The 24,209-nt window shown below is 35.1% G+C and overlaps 1 protein-coding gene across 1 annotated transcript in view; it reads left to right on the top strand.

Annotated features, from left to right (window-relative positions):
• Positions 1-215: 215 nt before the first annotated feature.
• LOC128552093 (epidermal growth factor receptor-like) overlaps positions 216-24,209 on the top strand; it is a gene marked incomplete at its 5' end in the record, with an annotated part of 40,397 nt that continues 16,403 nt past the window's right edge. The window contains 14 exons of the mRNA XM_053533100.1: positions 216-327; positions 4,743-4,901; positions 6,406-6,605; positions 8,094-8,308; positions 9,791-9,930; positions 10,436-10,604; positions 13,495-13,743; positions 15,735-15,838; positions 17,767-17,953; positions 19,028-19,141; positions 19,358-19,528; positions 20,754-20,870; positions 22,626-22,689; positions 23,524-23,615. Of these exons, the coding sequence (XP_053389075.1) occupies positions 216-327; positions 4,743-4,901; positions 6,406-6,605; positions 8,094-8,308; positions 9,791-9,930; positions 10,436-10,604; positions 13,495-13,743; positions 15,735-15,838; positions 17,767-17,953; positions 19,028-19,141; positions 19,358-19,528; positions 20,754-20,870; positions 22,626-22,689; positions 23,524-23,615 (2,093 nt within the window). The remainder of the gene's footprint in view (positions 328-4,742; positions 4,902-6,405; positions 6,606-8,093; positions 8,309-9,790; positions 9,931-10,435; positions 10,605-13,494; positions 13,744-15,734; positions 15,839-17,766; positions 17,954-19,027; positions 19,142-19,357; positions 19,529-20,753; positions 20,871-22,625; positions 22,690-23,523; positions 23,616-24,209) is intronic.

Here is a 24,209-nt window from a genome sequence, read left to right as displayed (position 1 = left end):
GATCTTTTATACATACTTATGTTCACTGAGTTCTTGATACATGTCTGATTTTCACTAGAAATACGTATATGAGAAAGAAATTGAAAGATTTCGTAGTGTATAATGAGGTAATAAAATTTTAGAGTATTCCGTGAATAATTAGAACTGTGCTTAATATATCATTGCGCTTTTGCTCCCAGTAATTTGATATTTAAGTAATATCTTTGTTATTTCAGAATGTGCCGGTATAAGCGAGAATGGTTTTCTAAATACTGCAAATATTAGAGACTTTCGAGGCTGCACTTACGTTGATGGAAATCTGAGAATCCTTAAACAATCTTTTGTAAGGTAAAGCAGGTTTTGCTCAGGCTAGGCTTTCCAACGCTTTTCGAACACACGACATTTGATCACGTAGCTCCTTTGAGATACCAAAGCAGCAAGCTGTTACTGAATCATAAATAAAACCCTGTTTCTATTTTAGTCAACACACTAAACGACAATGATGACCTTAATAATTATAAACAAGTAATGTATATGTTTCCAGATTTCATAACTGTATTTCAGCAAGAAAGCCACAGCAGGCAGAAAACCAGAGTACCAGTTCCAATCTTCTACAATCAATAAGACTACGTTACGACAGCAACCATTACGGTGAAAACGGCGGTTTTAAGAAAGCAGCCGTTATAACCACAACACATATAATCTCGAAAATAACAATATCTTTAAAAAATTAATGGGTCTATAATTTGCCGCTCTGTTCCTCCGTTCTTTCCAAACATACATGTACCCTGTCCTGTTTTAAAGGGTAATAGTCCATTTAAATTTTACAGCATCTATATTTTGCGTAGTAAAAATAAAACAAGAGGGTCATGATGACCCTGGATCGCTCACCTGAGTAATATGAGCTACATGTTTTAAATGTCAAACTGATAATAAAATATTAAGAAGCTCAGTAGGTCGCATTCATGGTCAATGAAATTCAGTTTTACGATTTGTGTGCAAAACTGTGTATGTCATCAAAATTTCAAGGCTGTATCTTAAAAACCAAGAAAGTAGGTCAGAAGGTCAAGGTCACAGTCAAGTGACATCATATTACTTGGGGTCATCAGGTAATTATAATTAAACAGTCTTGAAAATAGGATCAGATGATTTTTTAAGTATTTTCCTATATAACTCACATAATCACTAAGTGACCCCAGGGCGGGGCCTTTTTTAACCCCAGGGGCATAATTTGAACAATTTTGGTAGAGGACTACTAGACAATGCATCATACCAAATATCAAAAGCCTAGGTCGTATGGTTTCAGACAAGAAGATTTTTAAAGCTTGTTCCTATATAAGTCTATATAAAACTTGGAACCCCCAGAGCAGGGCCTCTTTTCACCCAAGGGGTACAATTTGAACAATTTTGGTTGAGGACCATAAGACAATGCTACAAACCAAATATCAAAGGTCTAAGTGTTGTGATTTCAGACAAGAAGATTTTAAAACTTTTTTTCCTATATAAGTCTATGTAAAACTTGGGACCCCCGGGGCGGGGCCATATTTGATCCTAGGGGGAAAATTTGAAAAATTTTGGTAGAGGACCACTAGATGATGCTACACACCAGATATCAAAGCCCTATGCCCTGTGGTTTTGGACAAGAATATTTTTAAAGTTTTTCCTTTCGGTTGCCATGGCAACCAGAGTTCTATATGGAATTCAATTCTTTGAACAATTTTGAAAGGGAGCCACCCAAGGATTATTCCTGTGAAGTTTGGTGTAATTCTGCCCAGTGGTTTTCAAGAAGAAGATTTTTTTAGAAAATTGTTGACGGACGATGGACGACGGACATCAAGCGGTCACAATAAAAATAAGAACTTTTATAGTCTCTAAGGGATCTGAACCAAACTTTAAGTAATTCATAACTATGAAGTTAACTTGAACACTTTGACAGAGCACACGTTTTCTAAGACTGGTTTAGAAGACAAACATAATGCTAGCCTTCAATGGGTCTCGCCCTAATTTTCACAAATATACCACTATGAAATGAATTTACGCACATTTTCAGGGGAACATTTAATATGCTAAATGAACAAGTTATTGCTTTTTATTTACTATGATATTCAAATATGTTACCTTAAAACAAGCAAAGCTTTGTCAAGTTATTTTAAGTTTCCAAAGGACAAACTTACAAAAATGCGCACGGTAGGATATCATCTAATATGAAATTAGGTGCTATCTAAAAGGCAGAGCTTCCTTGAAAAATCACCAGTGCCCCATAAAAAATTAAAGAAGTGGTGTTATTGCAATGGCTGCGAAATCTGGAACTACGGATCCATTTGATAAAGCTTATGTTCCATTATTACAATTAACTGTATTAATTATAATCCATAATTTCTGAATGCAATACATAATATATAAGCTTATTATGTCTTAGATTGCATCAAAATCAAATCTCGACATGTGAACAGTACGGCATAGATATACGTATTTGAATAATTTCTGTTATTCATATTGAAACATACTGTATCAACAATTTTATTTATTTTGTTGGATTTAACGTCGCACCGACACATGATAGCTCATATGGCGACTTTCCAGCTTTAATGGTGGAGGAAGACCCCAGGTGCCCCTCCGTGCATTATTTCATCACAAGCGGGCACCTGGGTAGAACCACCGACATTCCGTAAGCCAGCTGGATGGCTTCCTCACATGAAGAATTCAACGCCCCGAGTGAGGCTCGAACCCACATCGATGAGGGGCAAGTGATTTGAAGTCAGCAACCTTAACCACTCGGCCACGGAGGCCCCATCAACAATTTTACATAAATTATTATCATAATGCTAAACCAATCACTTATAATAAATGCTTCAAATTTAAAAGCTTGGCCTGTGATTTTTTTAACTTAATAGAATCTCATTAGGCCTATAGCCTAATTAAAGAAATTGTGTCTTTTTTTCGGGTGAATGTTTGGAAATGAAGACCTAATGTAAATATTTTATGTTACAATTCCAATGTTTATAGAAATCAGAATTTACGTAATTCTGGGATCATAGACAATGACTATTGTTATTCTTTTTAATGTCATTATTGTCAAATTACGTTCTTTTTGGAAGGAAGAATGGAACCAAATTTCTGCCAAAGATTCTGCTATGGTAGACGTCTGGTTTGGGAGAATGACAAACATCCATTTACATGTACAATGTTTGTTTTAAATTCAAAAGACAAACCATTTAAAAAAAAACATTCTGATTAGAATTTTACTCAGAGAAAAAGACTGTTCGCCGAAATTCTCGAAAACCTCTGTTTAATTTTTTTAAGGTTAATCTTTTAGCTCCACTTTAATGTTTATTCTCATTTGTATAGCCAACAGTTTGTCCAAGTGTAAAACTCTTGTCAGTGATTCTTAAGAGCGTGGATGCAATATATGTGAAAGGGGAGAAGAGCAATATGTCATTTTCAAAAATTAAATGCCCGTTAATTTGGACCCCCAAACTTTTTTAAAAGTTATTATCTACTTTAAAGTTATTATCTGCTGTACAGGTAGTACATTGGAACCTGACATCAAAACAAAACACTTGTTAAAATTCACATGAATGATTTTTTGTTACAATATTTGACAAATTCATGATAAATACAATAAAAAAAAATAAAACTAGTAAAATAAAAAAAAGTCTGGTGCTGATAGCGATCGAACTCCCGGCCTCTCGAGTGTTAGGCGGACACGCTACCAATCTGTGACGTCAAACCCGACAATTATATGTATATATAAAAAAAATCAGTTTCGGCAGCGGGATGAAAATTGTTTCACATTGAAATTTACGTATTGCAGCTTTTTTTCTACGTAGAAAATTTATTCGGTGCTAATTTCTTATCATCAAACACCCGTTTGCATTGTTATTCAATGTTCATAGCAGTAAGCGGGACGCTTTTATAATCCGTATACAGCAATAGTTTACTGACCCCGTCAATTACTATGCGCATAGTCTATTGGAAGAAAACCGAACAACACCGATTCCAATAAATACCACGAATTTTTAACTCGATATATACACAACTTTTTACACGCCTAACCATAATGCGGCGCTGTCGGCGCCGTCACTCTGCTACCAATGTATACAGCAAGAACTCGTTCTTGAATACTTATTGATTTTTTTCACTTTTGTCCAGAAAATAAAATGCACCTTTATATACATGAAGTCATAGATGTGCAAAAAAGGAAGAAACCATAATCCAGTGGAGTAACGTCGCCGCAAGTGATAATCATTGTGTAGCCTACGATGTTCATGAGTGAATGATATTTTAATAACGCATTTATCACAAATAAATCTTTTTAATCAATGCTTTGACGAAAACTTATTTATTCTACTTTTCACTTCGAAAATATAAGATATACATCACTTTAAAAATAGGAAATAAATTTCACTCTTATTTTCCATTAACTAACTGAAAAACGTATTGAAAACAAGTTGTATCTAAACGTTCATCTAGAAAGTCTTACCATAGACCCTGTATCACATGTTAAAAGACCAACAGTCTTAGACAGTAGTAGACACCTTCACCAACCACGGAAGCCCCATGTTACACTTTGGCAGTGTTGACAGTTGACACTGAAATTTCGAGACTGCAAAGACCAGCTTTAGGAATAAATTGTAGTCAACTTTCACATGTGCACTCTCACATGGAAAACCTTGCCTTAACCCTACCAATCTAAATCAAATAAAAGTGATGCGGAATCTCACATGTTTTAATAAGCATTTCAAAATTGTGTCTTTATACAGGTCCTTTCCTGTTACCGGAGCTATTACGGTCGATGTTCTGCAAACATTAAAAGATGTTAAAGAGATCGATGGTTTCGTTACTATACAGGGAATGCCACCCGAGCTTAGACATCTTACATTTCTCGCGGGGCTTGAAGTAATTCATGGACGTAATCTTTCGTAAGTATTGAATGATATAACAATTTTTAATTCCGTTTTTCTTTTCAGTAAATTATTGAAATATTACAGTGAAATACATCTAGTAATTGGAAATATCATATTTTTCTGGTATTTATTTCCACCTTTCACTTTAATTCTCTGTATCTACGACAATTTCAGTATACCTCAATGTTATGGGTGACATTATGTTCTGCTTTAGTCAGGTCAGATAGACAGTATGTTGTGACCATTCTACATTTTTGTAAATCCTTTGAATTGCCTGATATTATATTGATAAGTGTAACATGTTCAACGCAATTAGACAATGTACATACCGCAACTGTCACGGTCAATGCCATACGCGTCATTAAGATAAAAGGTCAGATGGACGGTACATATATTTGGTTTCCTCTAACCTTTAAGGATATTTGGAATACTAGACGTACATGTTTCACATTACGAAATGGTATTTGAAATAAATCTTTTAGGTGTAAGTCATACTTCGAGATCTAATATGAAATCGATATTTTTGTGTCTGTCAAAGTCACTGCTACAAAGAGACTGAAATACTTTCCGCTCAGAAGCTGATCGCTGTTGTCAACAGTTATCAAACTTCATAGCATGATTGCCTGTGGTCAGTAGATGATCTCAGTCGTTTAGGATATCAGTAGATCAAAGGCAAGGTCACGATGGACTTGAAGCTGAAATCGGTATCCGCACTATAACTAAAGAATGATTTGGTCTACTATGGTCAAACTTCGTAGGTTGATTGCCTGTGGTCAGTAATTGAGCTTTATGGTTTCGGAGTCATTGAAATTCAAGGTCATAGTAATCTCAAGACTGAAAATAATTTCCGCTCAATAACTTGAGAATCGTTTTGCCTACTGTTTTACACTTCAATGGATAATTGCCTTTGGTCAATAGATGACCTCTAATGTTTTGGAGGTCAGTAGGTCAAAGGTAAAGGTATCAGTGACCTTTAGACTGAAAACAAGTTCCGCTCAACCTAAATAATGCTTTGACTTACAACCCACAAACTTCATAGGATGATTGCCTGTGTTAGTAAATTGCTCCTGTTGTGTTGGGAATCAGTAGGTTAAAGGTCAAGGTCAAACTGTTCTCATGACTGAAAATGGGACAGACCGCCTTGATTTTTCAGAAATTGCTTTAGTTATGTTGATTTTATATGTGTTACAATGTGTTTTCCCAAACAAACGACAAGCATCTTGATAACTTTTGATTATGATCATGTTTATTATTGGCACGGACATGTGTAATTATTATCATTATAATCCTTTCTGAACAGGTGGGTTGCTTAAATTTTCATGTGGCTTTAGATGAATCCTTACGGTTCCATTATCTTTATTACAAGTTTGAGAGGACTTCTGCAGAGGTAACAATGTTTTAGACTTTGCCTTTGTAACATATCCTTTAAATGGTTATGGGCTGCCATTAAGAAAATTAAAATGCTTTTCAAATTATTTGTATTACAATTGCTTTTCTAGACTTTCACTTTTTATCACAGGTCAGGCGCCAGTCTAAGTATTCAAAATACGGAAATAGAATTTCTTGGTTTGACCTCACTGCAACGTATCAACAATGGAAATGTAGAATTAGCCAATAACAAATACTTGTGTTATTTAGAGAATCTAGATATGAGCCTGATATTTGCAAACACTTCTCAAAGGTTGTTGAAAAAAGCAAATCAAAATGAATCGGAATGTGGTAAGTTATATAGAAATTGAATTATTCTTTTAAATAAGGCCTTACTAAGTTCAATCTTCGATTAGCGTTCCTACATTTTTTTCCTAACCAACATAAATTCACCATTTATCTCCAATATCATCGATATCTTTATAGACACGCTGAAGGGGTTGAACTACAATAGGTAAAAACTACCTTATCAATTTGAAAAAATGGCAAATGAACCCCCAGAAATTAACAAAGTAAATGACTACGTAGTTATATAATGTATACATGCATGTTGTATTCTGTGATAATGAAGAATTTAAATATGTATATGAGCCGCGTCATGAGAAAACCAACATAGTGGCTTTGCGACCAGCATGGACCCAGAACAGCCTGCGCTTCCGCGCAGTCTGGTCAGGATTCATGCTGTTCACTAACGGTTTCTCTAATTGCAATAGGGTTTGAAAGCGAACAGCATGGATACTGACCAGACTGCGCGGATTCGCAAGCTGGTCTGGATCCATGCTTGTCGCAAAGCCACTATGTTGGTTTTCTCATGGCGCGGCTCATATTTATTTCTTTCGTGTGTCGTGACCATATTGTCGTAAAGAAATATTGTTTGAAATACGTCCCAGCGAAATGTATATGCTGTTTTGCCAAATAAAACGGATACTTTTTATAAATAAAATAGATTACCTACAAGACCTTTCTCTGACATATTTTGACATGAAAGGTATATCTGATTTTTAGCACTCAAATATAGTGTTATATAGTGTTATTAAGTGACAGTAACTGTGATCATAATTTACACATGTAAATAAACAGACTATACCATTTTATTTGCATTTATACATCGTCGCTTGCGATATCTAGCATTTTCAGAAATGTTTGGGTTTTTTATTCAGACATGCAAAAAACGTTCAAGCAAAGAAAAGGATGCAAAGCAAAGATCAGATTTATCAAGCCTTATAGTATCTTATCATTTTTTCAGCTAGACCAGTTTCTGAGCACATCTCTGAGCAACAATCCTCTATTAAATGGATGCTTCAATATATCTTAAACCATTACAGATTAACATTTTTCGCCAAACTAAGTCTTTTTTTATTGATTGTTTGTTTTATGTTTCCTTTGGTTATTAATTTACGTCCTATATGCAAATAATAGCAATCCTCCTGTGATAAGGTTATATTCGAGGAGGAAACATCAGTTTACTGATGGCTCTTGTTTGGCTAGTTTTTAACGTCGACCTTTCCTCCTTTTGTATTACGGTATTCTATTCTGCCGTATTCTAAAATGTTTGTTATGTTGTCCACGGCATCATGCCACGATACCAACAAGAAAATTCTTGTCTTTTCGTTTTGGCGTCTGTGCCAGGACGTAAACACCAAACTGTTAGAAATCAGCCGCCATGCATAGGGCGAATGTTCGTTTTTCTGTGTGACGTCGTTGTATTGAGCGTAGCGTTGCGCAGGTTATCGTTCCATCATTTGAACAGAACTGATGTCAAATAAAAATTCGTTTCAGAAAAAAGCGGACTACAATGCAGTTACAATTGTGTAGGCCATGGCTGTTGGGGTCCTGGCACAGATAAATGTCTGAAGTGTGAAAACATGATTATCAATATTACTGACGATAACATATGTCTGGAAGGCTGTGGCAACATGTCCTTGGTTTATTTAGATGAAAACAAATGCCCACAACCATGTCATGAGCAGTGCAAATCAGGATGTACTGGTCCGGTGAGTTTTTAGCTCACCTGAGCACAAAGTGCTCAAAAGTAAGCTTTTGTGATCGCCCTGTGTCTGTCGTCCATCGTCGTCCGTCCGTCCGTCCGTCTGTCGTCGTTGGCGTCGTCAACAATTTGACTGTTAACTCTTGGTTAGAATGTTAATCTTGATGATTTATAGGTCACAATCAAATCTGGATCAGGTGGGATCAGAAACTAGGTCACTAGGTCAAATCAAAGGAAAAGCTTGTTAACACTCTAGAGGCCACATTTATTACTATATCTTCATGAGTCTTAGTCAGAATGTTAATCGTGTTGATCTTTATGTCAAGTTCGAATCTGGGTCATGTGGGGTCAAAACTTAGGTCACCGGGTCAAATCAAAGGAAAAGCTTGTTAACACTTTAGATGCCACATTTATGTCCATATGTTAATGAAACTTGGTCAGAATGTTAATCTTGTTGATCTTTAGGTCAATAGGTCATGTGAGCGATACAGGGCCTTCATGGCCCTCTTGTTATATTTGTTGAAACACAGACAGTATCCTTGCTACTTGTTTCTTTAAGTTATGACATATGATAGACATGGCACATCATTGGGTTTCAATCCTACATGTAGCTGATGACAGCACTTCATGGAAAACGGTTATATAAGTGAATTAGTTAATAAGAATGGGTTTATCTTTGAAGACTGGGTCTGCATTCATCATGTTATCGTATTTACAAATATATACTGATAAAACGTTTTGTTACGATATTTGCTAAATAACGGAATACTTTGTCTCCATCTTTTGGTGAATACGGACACTGGATGAGGCTAACTCTTTAGTTGTCTCTTACAACATCATTCATTAGATTCATGAGACAAAATTAGGTACCATCGCATAGAGCATTTAACAATACAAATCTTTTGCACTTAGGGTTCAATATTTCTTTTATTCATATCATTCCTTGGCAAAGTATGTTTATCGAACTTGTACATCTATATTGGGCATCATGATAGAAAAATCAAATGTCAAACAAACATCCAACGGGTATCTTGAAGATATATATAAAGCGCTCTGTGAACTATACTTGTTATACAATATGTAATTCTTACATATTTATTACTGGAACAAACTCAAATTCACCATTTTTAATCATATGAAGTTATGATATGTTTAATGTTTTAAAGTTATTTATGGGCACATTTAGACCGGGTGTTTTTGTGTTTTTATGTGCATGCAATATCGTTATACACAGGCCACCATAATCAAAGAGCGCCGTACTAATTACAATTATATCATATTACTGGTAGAAAATTACACTTGAACTTGAATACAAATGAATTATCAATAATCAGATTTTATTTCAAAAGTATACTCCCTTCTTTCTCTATCTCTACTAGCTCTCAACTTACAATCGTTTTATAGACAAATCGGAAAACTTGTTAAACGTAATCGTAAGTTATGTGATCGGAGGATCGTACACTATACTTCTTATATCATCATTATTTAGGTTGTTGACAATTGTTTACAATGCAAGTATGTCAAGGTTCCATTTTATTCACGGTTTCTGTGTGCGTCAAAGTGTCCACCGGATTTATATCAAGACGAAAATAATGTGTGCCGCAATTGTGATCCAGCCTGTTATCATGGGTAAATTTTAGCTTTTGATATTACTTCAGAATCATCGAATAACGTACACTTTATCGTTTTTTCTGCTGTTTTTTTTTTCAAAAATAATAAATGCTGAAAAAATAACCGAATTCTCTTCTTGCTTATAATAGTATTCAGTTCTTGATAAATCAGTTTCTGTTGTAAAAGTATCGGGCAATACTTATAGTGTTATACTCGAATAAGACCGTTTGACGCATAGTAAATGTAAATATGTACATTTGTTGTGTATTTGGAATAGATCAAATAATGTTTTGGTACATTTATAATCTGAACTAGTTTTTATCTGTGTGCAGTATTGTATTCTTGTACCCTGTTATGCCTTGAACACAAATTCTTTAGTGCGTTTAACATAAGAAGATGTATTTCTTTAAATACATATTTGCCTTCACCTGTTGCAGTATTCATTCACTAAGAAAACCATTTCTTTTTCAACTGAAACTTAGTCAAGTGTAAGATTTTGTTAAAACTCGTGATTTCTTTTAAGTTGCACTGGACCCTCATCAGAATTAAAAAGAGGTGGATGTAATAGCTGCGCATTAGCAATCAGCAGGACACATGAGACTGACAGCCTAAGTTGTTTACCAAGGGGCCAAAAAAAATGTCCTAAAGGTTATTATAAACGACAGAACAAAGATGATGTTTTATTCAAAGAGGTAAGACAGTCATAGGGCAATATTTCCTTTTCAAACATAAGGTTTGGAAAAATACTTTGTTTAGAGAAATGATTATAAAGTCACTCAAACTTTGACCCGATTAACTCCAAATAATACAGGATAATGAAAGAATATTTGTACCTGTTGAAGAAAACTTTTCATACTTAAATTCGTCTTAGGATAATTGAAATTCTAGCTCGCACTGACGAAAGTCCGAGGAACAATTTGCTATATCCCCGACGTTGGTGTCGGCGTCGGGGTCGATGTCGGGTAAGGAAACGTTAATAACGATTCACGAAAAGTTCATATCCGTGTGACTACGGATGTTTTATACCAAAAGCATAACCCAAATTTGTAATAGACCTGGTATCTTGTTAATGTGGTGGTTTATTTGTATAAATTCTCTCAGTATCAGTGCGAAACTGTACCTAATTTGCTGGATCCTTGGAAACGATGATTTTAATTTGTTTATCTCCCTTTATTATGCCCCAGCCTAGGGGAGACATATTGTTTTTGCTCTGTCCGTCCGTCCGTCCGTCACACTGCATTTCCGATCAATAACTGGAGAACTGTTTGACCTAAAACCTTCAAATTTCATAGAATGGCAGGACTTGTGGAGTGGACGACCCGTGTTGTTTTTGTGGTCACGCCATTAAAGGTCAAGGTCACAGGGGTCTGAACATGGAAAAATATTTCCGATCAATAACTTGAGAACCGCTTGACCCAGAATGTTGAAACTTCACAGGCTGATTATATATGCAGAGTAGATGACTCCTATTAATTTTGTTATCACTCTATTAAAGGTCAAGGTCACGGGGGCCTGAACATGGAGAGAAAAATCCGATCAATAACTTGAGAACAACTTGACCCAGAATGTTGAAACTTCATAGGATGATTATACATGCAAAGTAGATGACTCCTATTAATTTTGGGGTCACTCCATTAAAGGTCAAGGTCACGGGGGCCTGAACAGGGAAAACCATTTCCGGTCAGTAACTTAAGAACCACTTAACATAGAATGTTGAAACTTCATAGGGTTATTGGACATGCAGAGTAGATGATTCCTATTGATTTTGGGGTCACTCTATTAAAAGTCAAGATCGCAGCGGACAGAACATGGAAATCCAATTCCGGTCAATAACTTGAGAACCACTTGACCCAGAATGTTGAAAGTGCATAGGATGATTGGTCATGCAGAGTAGATGACCCCTATTGGTTTTGGGTCACTCTGTTAAAGGCCAAGGTGATAGGGGCCTGAACATAGAAAACTATTTCCGACCAATAACTTGAGAACCACTTGACCCAGAATGTTGAAACTTTTTAAAATGATTGGACATTCCAAGTAGATGACCCCTATTGATTTTGGGGTCACTCCATTAAAGGTCATTGTCGCAGCGGATAGAACATGGAAATCCATTTCCGGTCAATAACTTTAGAACCGTTTGACTTAGAAACTTCAAACTTTTAGGGTGATAGGACTTACAAAGTGGATGACTCCTGTTGTTTTTCCGGTCATTCCTTCAAAGGCCAAAGTCACAGGGGGCTGAATATAGAAAACACTTTCCATTCAATAACTTGAGAACCACTTGACCCAGAAGGTTGAAACTTATTAGGGTGATTGAACATGCAGATTAAATGACCCCTACTGATTTTTTGGTCACTCAGTTAAAGGTCAAGGTCACGGGGGCCTGAACATGGAAAACCATTTCCAATTCAAAACTTAACTGGTTGATTAAACATGCCAAGTAGATGATATCTCTTTGACTGACTCCTGACTCTTATTGACTTCTTGCCTATATGACTACATGTATGCATTTGGGGAGACATGCGCTTTTCTACAAAAGCATCTTCTAGTTTCAACTATGTTAACAAAATCTTCGTGATCAGTTCAGTACCAATTAGTTAAAAAGAACAAAATGTCACTGCTGATTTGTGATTCATTATAACAGAGATTTGAGACTGTATATGTAAATGTTGAACACGTTCCCTGGTTTGTTGCAGTTCGGGCGTGTGCATAAAGCAGATTTGAAACTAATTCTTGCGTAAATGTACCGGTATGTGTTGTGGATTGTGCATACTCATTTGTATTGTTCGGTGTCGTAATGTGTCTGGTATTTTGTTTTGATGGTGATATTTTGTATAAACTCTCTAAATAACTCAACAGCGAATTTGTTTCTATTTTGGCCGAGCACATTGTCTGAAACTGTAGAGAATTTAACTTGAATTTCAGATTATGCGGCCGGATTCCAAATTAATATTCTATAACATTGTTTATAGAAAAAACCTTACTTATCAGTATTATAGAGAATGTTAGGTTACTGTCTTATAAATTTAAATTTATTAAGTGAGTCAGAGAAATTTAAAAGTCGAGGCTCTGCTGAACAAACGCTATACATGATTCACTTTCCATTTCTCCGAGCGTCTCCGTTATAAAAACTTTTTGTAGTAATTGCAAATACGGTATGCAAACACTATACATTTGTGACATGGCCTCACGTACCTACTAAAAGCGCGTTCATAAAATAAGTGCATAAAATATGTCTTTTAGCAGTTATTCTCAAAAACAAGATGGCGTCGTTTAAAAAAAAATAAAAAAGTAGTCCACCAAGCTGTATCAAGTCACTGACCTGATAAAGCAAAATTTATCTGACCCCTTGATTTTTGCTTTTATTTTGCATGAAGGTAGGATAAATAGTTTTATACACTATTTGTTAACGACTCTATCTTCAAACTATTAGAGACTACCATTTTACAAACATTACTGGTCTGTAACGATACAACACGATGGCAGTATTGAATAAATATAAATTATCACATCATAAGCATATCACATATTTACTTTATAACTAATTTTGTATAAATAAATACGTATACTTGACATTATTCACAGATTTGTAAGCCATGTGACGGTCAATGTACAGTATGTTTTGGGCCAGGAAATAGTAACTGTTCAGAGTGCAAAACACTGCGGTTTTTAAACAGCACATGTGTCAGTGAATGTCCGTCAAACAGCTTCTTACAAGATGACGAATGTATACCATGTCACGATCAGTGTACAGGAGGTTGCCATGGTGCCAGTTATATTGATTGTGTTAAATGTCTCAATTTCAAGATTTTCCATAACGAGGAAATGAAGTCAGTAAGTATCTTTAAAGTTACAGACTTGCAACAAATTTTGTCAATAAATAGACTTGCTATACACATGCGTTTAAATATGTGTACAGAATTAGAACTCTTTAGAACTAAAAATAACAAGTCATATTATTTGCCATTGGAAAGTCTTTATACTCCATTATTATATTATTATATGATATCAATAAAAGCAATACATTTTCATGCACATTTATAACTAGAATAATAAGAAACAAAACATTACACAGCAATGGCGTGTCATAATAAGTGGTATTGAGACGGCCCAACCTAAATTATGCATATTAGTCATCGTCATTTTATTAATGTATGATACAAGTGCTAACGTTCATGAAGCCTGAAATTGTGTGTTATGCAACAAATCACAGTTCATACGCCACAAAGCGAAAAACGTCATAGCAGCGCGTGGAATAGAAACCCACACAAATAGGCAAATATTTGATGGATGGCGTCAATGATGTAGATAAGAATCCGTGATATTGGGCTTGAATTGGAATCGTGTATCTAAAACAGTTATTTTCTCTTGAATAAAATTATCGTTTGTAGCCGCTCAGATGCGTATTAGTATACAACATCGTTATATCATTCCATCGCATCTGATCGCAAACAATGATTTTATTCAACAACAACTTACTGTTTGGGATATATTATTTCTTATTTAAATGTTCAGGAGCTTTTAAAAGTTATTCTTGATATCTGTTCATGGTACCTTAAAAAGATGTAAAATAAAAATATGGTTTGATAACGAAAAGTTTTTTCAAGATTCGAAATTTACAGATTAATCGATAAAAAATATCTATAATCACTACCATAATATTTATTGTATTAAATTGAAATATATAAATATGTTTTTTATTATAATGTAACTTTATAAATGATGTGGAAAATACAGCTTGTACTTCACAAGTTAATATGAACCGACATCAAAAATTCGTATTGTACCTTTTAATATATTGTATGTTGCCGGACTACTTTCATTTAATATACAGGATCTGACACAGTTCTATAAACAACCCACGCTAAAACTTCATTCATTTCTATTTTAACATCGACAAACATCGAAAAGCATTTAAGATTTCGTTCGATCACAAAACAACAAACAAAAAGGTGGAGGTGTATAATAAAAGTGTCAATACAACAGTTGCTAGATCTTGGAGTTTTTATTCGGCTCTCGTGGATTTTCCAAGGGCGAATCACACTCGTCGCGCAATCCCAGATCGGGCTGTTTTTATAATAAGCCTTTTATATTAAACAATATCTTTACAAGTTTGTTCTGACGGTATCCTTTAATGTGAATAGGCATCGGAGCTGACTGCGTAATTATACGTATACGTAATTAAATTTTAATATGTCCTTTCATGTCCACATTATTCTCTTCTTATAAGATGACCAAACAAAATGTCAGGCAAATAACTTATATTTAAATGATAACAATTGTGTGAAAACGTTAACTGGGCTGGTAACACACTGACCAATGAAATTTTCTAGAGGAATTGATACTGATTTAAGAAAGGGTAGTGTGTAAATATTGCATGGCCAAAGACATTGCAAATAAACGAGAACCAGTCAGGAGAATGATTATTAAGTTAAGCAGTTATCAGAAGCGAACATGACATTGAAGGTTAAAACGCTTTTTTTCCTGGAAAAGGGTATGTCATTTAGGAACGACGGCGTTTTTATTCTCAAATTTAATGGCATGAAAAGATTGACTTTGCGATGCATGTCTCTATAATTGTGTTTAGGGAGCTCTGTGCTTCCGGGAAATCTATCCCTATCTTTTAATATGTTTAGTTTGTTTGTGTAGGAAATTACTATAATATATGTATGTTCATTCATTTTCCAAAAGAAAAATCTGTTTGATAGAATGGAAATATTAGATGGTATTAATGTTTGATTTTCAGTATGCTAGAGTGAAAAAATAAAGTTTTATGATTTTCATTACTTACTCGATAGCATGCTATTGATGTTGTTTATCTCCAGTTTGCTTGTGTCAAAAGTTGCCCCAGGCACCTACCAATGCGTCGTAAAGACCCAGATAAAACTAGTACGGCAGTCTGCGTTTCAGAAAATGTTTCAGAAAATGGGTTTGTTTTTCTATATAAAATATTTTGGTATTTAACATTTCTAATAGATTCCTTTTAAAGCTTTGAATAGAAATAATTTGCACTTAATAAACTTAAGAAAAATAGCAATAAATTACGTTACTCTACGGCAATTTTTTAGCTCACCTGAGCCAAAGAGTGAGCTATTGTGATCGCTCACCGTCCGGCGTCCATCTGTCCGTCTTTCCGTCCGGCGTCCGTCCGTCCACACTTTCCTTTAAACATCATCTCCTCCTAAACCACCAAGCCAGTTTTGATGAAACTTCACAAGGATGATCCTTGGATGGTCCCCTTTAAAAAATTTCAAAGAATTGAATTCCATACAGAACTCTGGTTGCCATGGCAACCGAAAGGAAAAACTTTAAAAACGTCTTGTCCAAAAGCACAAGGCCTAGTGCTTTGATATTTGGTATGAAGCATCATCCAGAGGGTCTCTTCCAAGACTGTTCAAATTATCCATCCCCCCTAGGGTCAAATATGGCCCCGCCCTGGGGGTCACATCGTTTCTAAAGACTTATTTAGGGAAATACTTTGAAAATCTTCTTGTCAAATACAAAAGGGCTTAGGGCTTTGATATTTGGTATGTAGCATCATATAGTTGACCTCTACTAAGATTGTTCATAAATCCCCCTAGGATAAAATATGGACCCGCCCAGAGGGGGGGGGGGGGGGGGGGAGTCACATGGTTTATATAGACTTGTGTAGGAAAATAATTTAAAAATCTTCTTGTCTGACTGAAACCGCAAGACCTAGGCTTATGATATTTGGTATGCAGCATTGCTTTGTGGTCCTCTACAAAGGTTGTTCAAATTATTCCCCTGGGATGAAAAGAGGCCCTGCCATGGGGTTTCCTAGTTTTACATAGAAATATATAGGAAAAAGCTTAAAAATCATCTTGCCTGGAACTGCAAGGCCTATGCTTTTGATATTTGGTATGTTGCGTGTCCAAGTGGTCTACTTCCAAAATTGTTCAAATTATGCCCCTGAGGTGAAAGAGGCCCTGCCCTTGGGGTCCCAAACGATAAGAGGTAAGGGTAGATTTCATAGACTTACGTAGAAAAAAAATTAAACATCTTCTTGTTTAAAAGTTCAAGGTCTATGCTTTTGATATTTTGTATATATCATTGCCTAGTCGATCTCTAACAAGATTGTTCGAATTATGCCCCTGGGGTGAAAAGAGGCCCACCCAAGGGGTCACTTGATATATGAGCTATATAGAAAAAACTACTTAAAAATCAGATCATATTTCCTGGACTGTATAATTATATTCACCTGATGACTCCAAGTGAAAAGGGTTAACCCGACTGTGACCTTGACCTACTGACCTTCTCTCTTGTTTTTTAAAATTTGGATGACATGTACAGTTTTGCACACCAATCTTAAAACTGACTTTCAGTGACCATGAATATGACCTACTGACCTACTTTCTTGTTTTTGAAGCTTTAGCAAAGAAATTTGTTCAAGCAAGCATTTTAACTCAGGTGAGCGATATAGGGCCATCATGGCCCTCTTGTTTTAAATGGAATTTATTATTTTATAGCAGTCATTTCAATAAAATTAAGTGCTTCCTGAATTACCAGTTTGGCAATGAACAGACGTTTGGTGTTTTACACATGACTATGAGGCCAGAACTTGTTCTCAGGTAAAACGGCATCCATTGTATTGACGCTGCACACCGGGAACGTTAAAAAACCATACTGTCTATTCGCAAACAAGTGACGCTCACGCTCTGATCAGATCACTCGGTCTCTGTACTATTATAAGATGAATGGCGCTCTGTTCGGATGCCCTTGTTGAACGTGTTTACCATGAACAGGGCGCTATATAAGTCTGATATAATGAATATCGTTATATTTTGATAAAATTGTTGAAGTTCCGCAGTATATCAATGATCATTTTGGGTATTACAGTTCTACCAACGCTACGAACACCTCCGGTACTACCTTCACAGCTGCAGGTACTGCAGCTGCAATTTTGTTTTCCTGTATAGTGATAACATTATGTGTCGTCTTATGGTGGCGAAGAAAAGAACAGAGAGCGAAATTATCAAGCTTAGAACAAATGAATAAAGATGACTCTCCTTTTCCAATAGAAGAGGTATATCTTATTTACATTTATTCATAGAAATTCTATTCAAGAACACAGTGCTGCTTGTAACTTGGTACTCGCTGATAGAAAGATTGTTGACAATTTAAGTATTACTTCCTTTACTAGTATATTGTAAGAAATATATTTGTATCAATGTAGTGAATTTTTCAAATGAAACAGAAAGAAGCCATTTTTAACACCCTAAATCTTCAGGGTTTTGTTGTAAGAGCATATTTAAATATGACACATAAGACGCTATTGCAAAATAAAATGTAACCGTCCTATTCTAGTATGAAATCGCAATAATTATCTCTATTAGGTACGTTTAAATTATTAGATTGCAATATAGAATTTCTACATTGGATACCATTTTAAGGCAATCTGACTAAAGTACATCTCCTATTACGCTACGCATAGGATCTGAGAACGACCTATTCATTGCCTCGTTCTGACGACCCTTTCGCTAGCCAATCAGAGCCTAACTTACAATATCTTGCAAATCTACCTGTAGCCTTGGCTTTTGATATTTACAATTCTTATGTCGTTATGTATCAGATAGCCGCCTAGCTCAGTCGGTAGGCCACTTGCTTTGTAAGCGAGGGGTCCCGGGTTCGAGCCCTGGAATGACTGGAATTTTTCTTACTCTTTGACATTCGAACAAGTCGTCTGATTGGATAAAATAAAAATAGCAATACTGGAAATCCAAAATCTACAGAAGACTAATGTGAATGGGTCGTTCTCAGATCTTCGTTTAGAAGATCAAGTACTTTAGTCAGATTGCATTTTAAGGATGCTTACAGATATAGCAGAGGAGAAGGGAATTTCTAAATATGACATTTTATTTACTGACTGTTAGTAGAATTCTGGCTACTGATGGAATTTATTTACATCGAGAGGTAAAGGTAAACAACTGTGATTTTATTTAATGCGTTTGGAGTGAACTTTCAAGACACTCTCTGACCGCTGTTTATGTTTAGGTAGTTTAATACCAAAGCGGATACGTTTGTTTCATGAGTTATGTGTTGTGAGTACCAATCATTATAAAATCTGTAAACCATTTATGTTTGGTTCTGTTTTATGTAGCCATTGAGTCTTACAGATGTTAAGCCAGATAAATCTAACCTCCGCATTATCAAAGAGTCAGAACTGAGACGCGGAGGTGAAATTGGACGTGGAGCGTTTGGCCAGGTATACAAGGTAATCAAAATAACAACAGCTTATCATTTTACGCTTACAGCTCTCTTATTTTCATCAAATAAACATATCGCTAGAAATTTTAGATTGAAGTTAAGGAATATATTTTTTTGTAAAAGATAAAGGTATTATTTTTCAAGGATAACTTAAATGTGTACATATATTCATAACTTAGAAAGGTAAATGTATTGATGTAAATCATCAGAAATTATATATCAGGGTTTTTGGGTCCCCGAAGGCGAGGATGTGAAGATACCAGTTGCTATTAAGGTAATACGAGAAGGAAACTCATCAAGTTTGCATCAGGAACTGTTGGAAGAGGCTCGCATCATGGTATCCGTAGTACACATATGTTGTATTAGACTTTTGGCTGTCTGTATGGCCTCAGAGGTCAGTATCTTAGGATAATGATCTTTTTGTAGCCTTTAACGTGTGTATCCGTGTTAGGATTTTAAACGTACTTATTGCTTCGACAAATGTTATCTCTGTTAGGATTGTGGTTGTCCATTCTTGCCCATAAGGTTGTAGTTGTTCGTTGTTTCTCTATTCAAACAACATACCCTCATGTATTTGTACTTTAGTTGCTTTTTGGTTCTATCAAAAAGAAAGTATAAGATTCTTTGATGTTTTTCTTCTGAATTCTACAAAAAGGACGGAGGGAGTGAAATTTCAACATGCAGCTTGCTAACTCGTACCCTTTAAAGTAGGCTCTTGGCACTCTTGACTTTGGACAACTTGTTGAGCACATTTTTTGTACTTTTAACTCAGATTGACTCTATTGTTATGTTTGCTTTATATACTTTTGTATTTTGTCCTTGATGTTAAAGCCTTTCTCTGAGGGGAGTTATTTTATCTACACCACCTTGTCTAACTTGTTGAAAATAGGGTAAGTGCGAGGTAAGCATGTCCTAAGCGTGTAAAAGCCCCTGTTTCCTGTTTTCATTGCTTTGTTTCCGTTTCGTATCATATCTATGTTTTGTTTGTTGGTCTAACTTTCCTTAATCACCTTACCCTCTATTTCAACGCCCATTTTCCTTTTACTTTGAGTGAGGATAGGTTCCTACCACATACTGGCTTGAGCTCCCAACTGGTGATTTTGCCCTACTGTATTGTTTTGTCTTATTTGTGTGCGTGTGTTTGTGTGCGTGTTTGAAGTCTTGTGCGTGCCCTTTCTTACACTGCTGTGGTTTGTGGTATAATGCGGCTACGTTTTTGCAGCGTGGCTATTCCTTTTGAATATTCATCCGTGTTTTTTCTTTCATTTCCCCCAACACCCCATCCATTTCTCTATTTCTCTCTATCGTCCCTATTTTTGCATGTTGTATGTAATTATGTATTAACTTATCGTAGGATCTTCAACGCAACCCGTCTGCTCTTTTTTCCGCTTCAGTTTCACTTTGTTGCAGACCTATTATGGTGTGTTTACTTTGCTCTATGCTTCCAGTGAATCTACTCATACCTATTATGTATTTGCCATAAACAAGAATGCGACTGTGTTAGGATTCTTGGTATTTATTTCAAAAGAATATATTATTTGTCTCTATGGTCGATACTTAGTGTCTGTGACGTTGATGTCTTCAAGACATTTCTATAGCATTGGCGTTCTTTTTTACAGAAGATGATGATGATTTCACAGTTAATGCCGTTGGGATGTTTATTAGGATACATTAAAAAACACAAGGATATGATTGGATCAAAGTCACTTCTCAACTGGTGTGCACAGATAGCAAGGGTAAGTTCTTTACAGTTCAGGATTATTATCTCAGCAGGAAGAGCATTACCGTCGGACGATATGTCAATCAATCCCTTTTTTCTGTGTGAATTGATTTTTTCTACAACTAAACTAAGTTCTATTTGGTCATTTGCTATTTTATTTCGAAAAGTTTCGGAAAGTTAGTTAGTTAGTTTAACATTTAAATCAGTGCTTTGTGTAACAGGTTGGTGTATAACTTTAATCTATTATTATGTTTGCTTGATATGTTCCGCTTTTGCTGCGCTTTATCTTCTAAAGAGCAAGTATTCATGTGCACGTGCTTTCGTATTTTTAGAATGACAAGTATTGAGATTCTTTTAAACAGTTCTTGAATAATTTTGCGTGACAAGATAAATTTTGCTTTGAATATCTATATTACGTTGTAAATAATTACATTGTAAAATGCTTGCTGTTTACATGCGTTTGGGTCAATTGGACCAAAGGTTTACAGTGAGCTGTAAGTTTAGGCGGATGATCTGGCACTTATTGTCCGTCGTGAATAATTCAAACAGAAGGTGAACCCATAATAAAATTTCGGATTTTTTTTTGTCTTTTCATACATTAGGTTCCAAGGTCAATTTACTAAGACATTATAAACATTACCGACGCCACATTTTCTACCAATCGATATGATAATTATGGTGAGAATATCTTTATGAAATGTAATGCAAGATGAAAGCTTAGTCACTATATCAAATCATAGGAAACGATTGTAACACGTTTGATGTTACATTTTTAACCTGATCAATATTGCAAATGTTCACGTTATTCTGCATAACATAATCTAAGTCACAACTGCAAATGAGTAATCTGAGGTCAAAACCAGGTCACCTGTTCAAAAAGTAGTAAAACCATTGGTACCTCTCAAGATGTCACCTGCTTTAAATGTTACATGGTGTAAATGTTTATGTTTTTAAAATCAAGGCCAAGCTTGATTATCTTTTGTCAAAATCAAACTTGAAAGATTGAATCATAGAAAGCCATTTTCTAACTTCCGAGGACACAATTTCCATGTGATCTGCATGACACCTAATCAGAATGTATTATTTTATGACATCTATGTCAATTTTGAAACTGGTGTCAATGTTTATATTTGGTCCCATTTATAGAAGAAACTTTGTATGTAGCCTAGAGACCGCATATTTTACCAATTCTCTATAAACATGTGAGATTCATTTAATAGTCAAATTTGAAACTTGGCCAACCGGGATCTAGAACAAGCTCAGTAGGTCAAGTAATAGATACACATGTTGATATTCTAAGGACCGCATTATCATCTGATCAACGTAATATGTCTTCAGTACGTTTGGAGACATCTATGGCAATTTCAAAGTAGTGTCACCTTGGCGTTTTAACTACGTCAAATCATAGAAAATGATTGTTAAAACTATAGAAATCACATCGTTGACTGAATATGCATCCAATTAGAAACCTTTATGGGATGGTGGACTTAGTTAAATTGACTCAAACATCATTTGAAAGTAATGAATAATAGCATTTATAGTTTTCAGTTACATTTTGTTTGGGACAAAATACAATGAAATATAACAACAATGGCACATCACTTTGAAGTTTTTCTCGACATTTTTTTGTTCTGTTCTAGAGTGATTTAAATACGTTTGGTCTCAGTTACCTTCACTTTGTCAGAAAGAGCAATGGTACTCAGGTGAGCGGCTCAGCAGCATCATAGTCCTTTTGATGAGTACAATTGAATTTGTTATTAATTATTTGAAGGGCATGGTTTACCTTGAAGAAAGAGGTATTGTCCACAGGGACCTTGCTGCTAGGAACATATTAGGTATGCTGATATGACATTGCTCCATTTCAGCAAGTATTATTTTTACGGAATCTGCTCGAATGTAGAAGTCATCATTGTTTAATTGCAAATTTAAACTTTCGTGCTGTCAGCCCGCGTTTCAGTTGCTTTGGTCACTGATTTTGAAATTATTCAGTGAGAATTAGTTGTCTTAAGAGTACAATTAATCCCCTATGGCTTTGTCGTCCTTTTTATGTACATCGATAATATGATGTTTATTACACACAATCTTGGGAGTGACTGTAGAAATTTAAGTTCGATAATTCTAATTTTAGTATTATTTCGAGATATAAATACGAGTATTTATGTCATTACAAGTTGAGTATGTGTTAAATAACTCAAATGACCGATTAATATATAACGTTCAATGTAAATGCCAATAAATATATTTAATTATCACATGTTTGACGTCACAGGAGTGTAATAAAGCCATTACATAAAAATGATAATACACTAGTATAATAAAGCTTTGGCGTCGACGTCGTTTATATTATAGGAGACGTTGGTCAAATTGACTTGTTTATATAATAAAAGAAAGTAGATTTTTGATGTTTCGACAGGAAAAATTAACATGTAATAAAAAAGAATATTACATGAGTGTCTTTTCATATTGAGTTTAGTAAACGAGCGGTATAAAATTGATAGAATGCTCGGCAACTCGTTTAATAAATTCAATATGAAAAATGTAATATCCTTTATGTAATTTATTTTGCTAACTAAAGAAAATTCCTTTAAATATTTGTAAGTAATTTATATTGCAAACTATAGAAAATTTCTTAACAATAAAAAATTAAACTTTATGCATACTATCAACAGTACAATCAGCTGCTCAAGTAAAGATAACAGATTTTGGTCTCGCCAAACTTCTGGATTTTAAAGAGGATGAATTCCAGTCAGCAGAGGAAAAGGTAAATACTGTAAAATCATTATATCTAGTCATTATAAGCGGAGACATATTGATTTTATGCTGCATTTCTGCCTGTTTGTCTGTCTGCGCGTCCGTCCGTTTTGTCCGTCTGTCAGTCTCAAACATTTTTTCTGATTACTTTTCTAAAAATACTGTTGGGATTTCAACAAAACTTTATAGAACGATATTACATCACGTTGAATTTTGTCTGTCATCTACATTTACCAACTGAATTGAATATATATACTGAACAGCAAAAGAAACTATCCAGTTTTATAACTGGGGTATTTTTTATTAAAAAACTTTAATTTATTAATCACTTGTGTTTTTCATATCACATTACACTTGAAAAACTTCACGTGTAAAATTTAAAAATAATCAGTCAACTGTGAAGTCAGTAGTCGTACAATAGCCGTTTTGCACGAAATTCACGTGTGCCTGTAATTAACAATTTTCTTTGTGAAATTTTATTTTCATTGGAAATATTGATAATTGACTAACTCGAAAAACAGCATAAAGTTTAGAAAATATTGTTGGTTGCACCGCACGACTGAATCAAATTTAGCGCGAGCACCCAATTGGGATGTTACAATGC

Source organism: Mercenaria mercenaria, unplaced genomic scaffold (assembly GCF_021730395.1).
Source record: "Mercenaria mercenaria strain notata unplaced genomic scaffold, MADL_Memer_1 contig_2029, whole genome shotgun sequence".
Lineage (NCBI taxonomy): Eukaryota > Metazoa > Mollusca > Bivalvia > Venerida > Veneridae > Mercenaria > Mercenaria mercenaria.
Note: the sequence above shows the minus strand (reverse complement) of the source record. Positions and strands in the feature narration are given on the sequence as shown.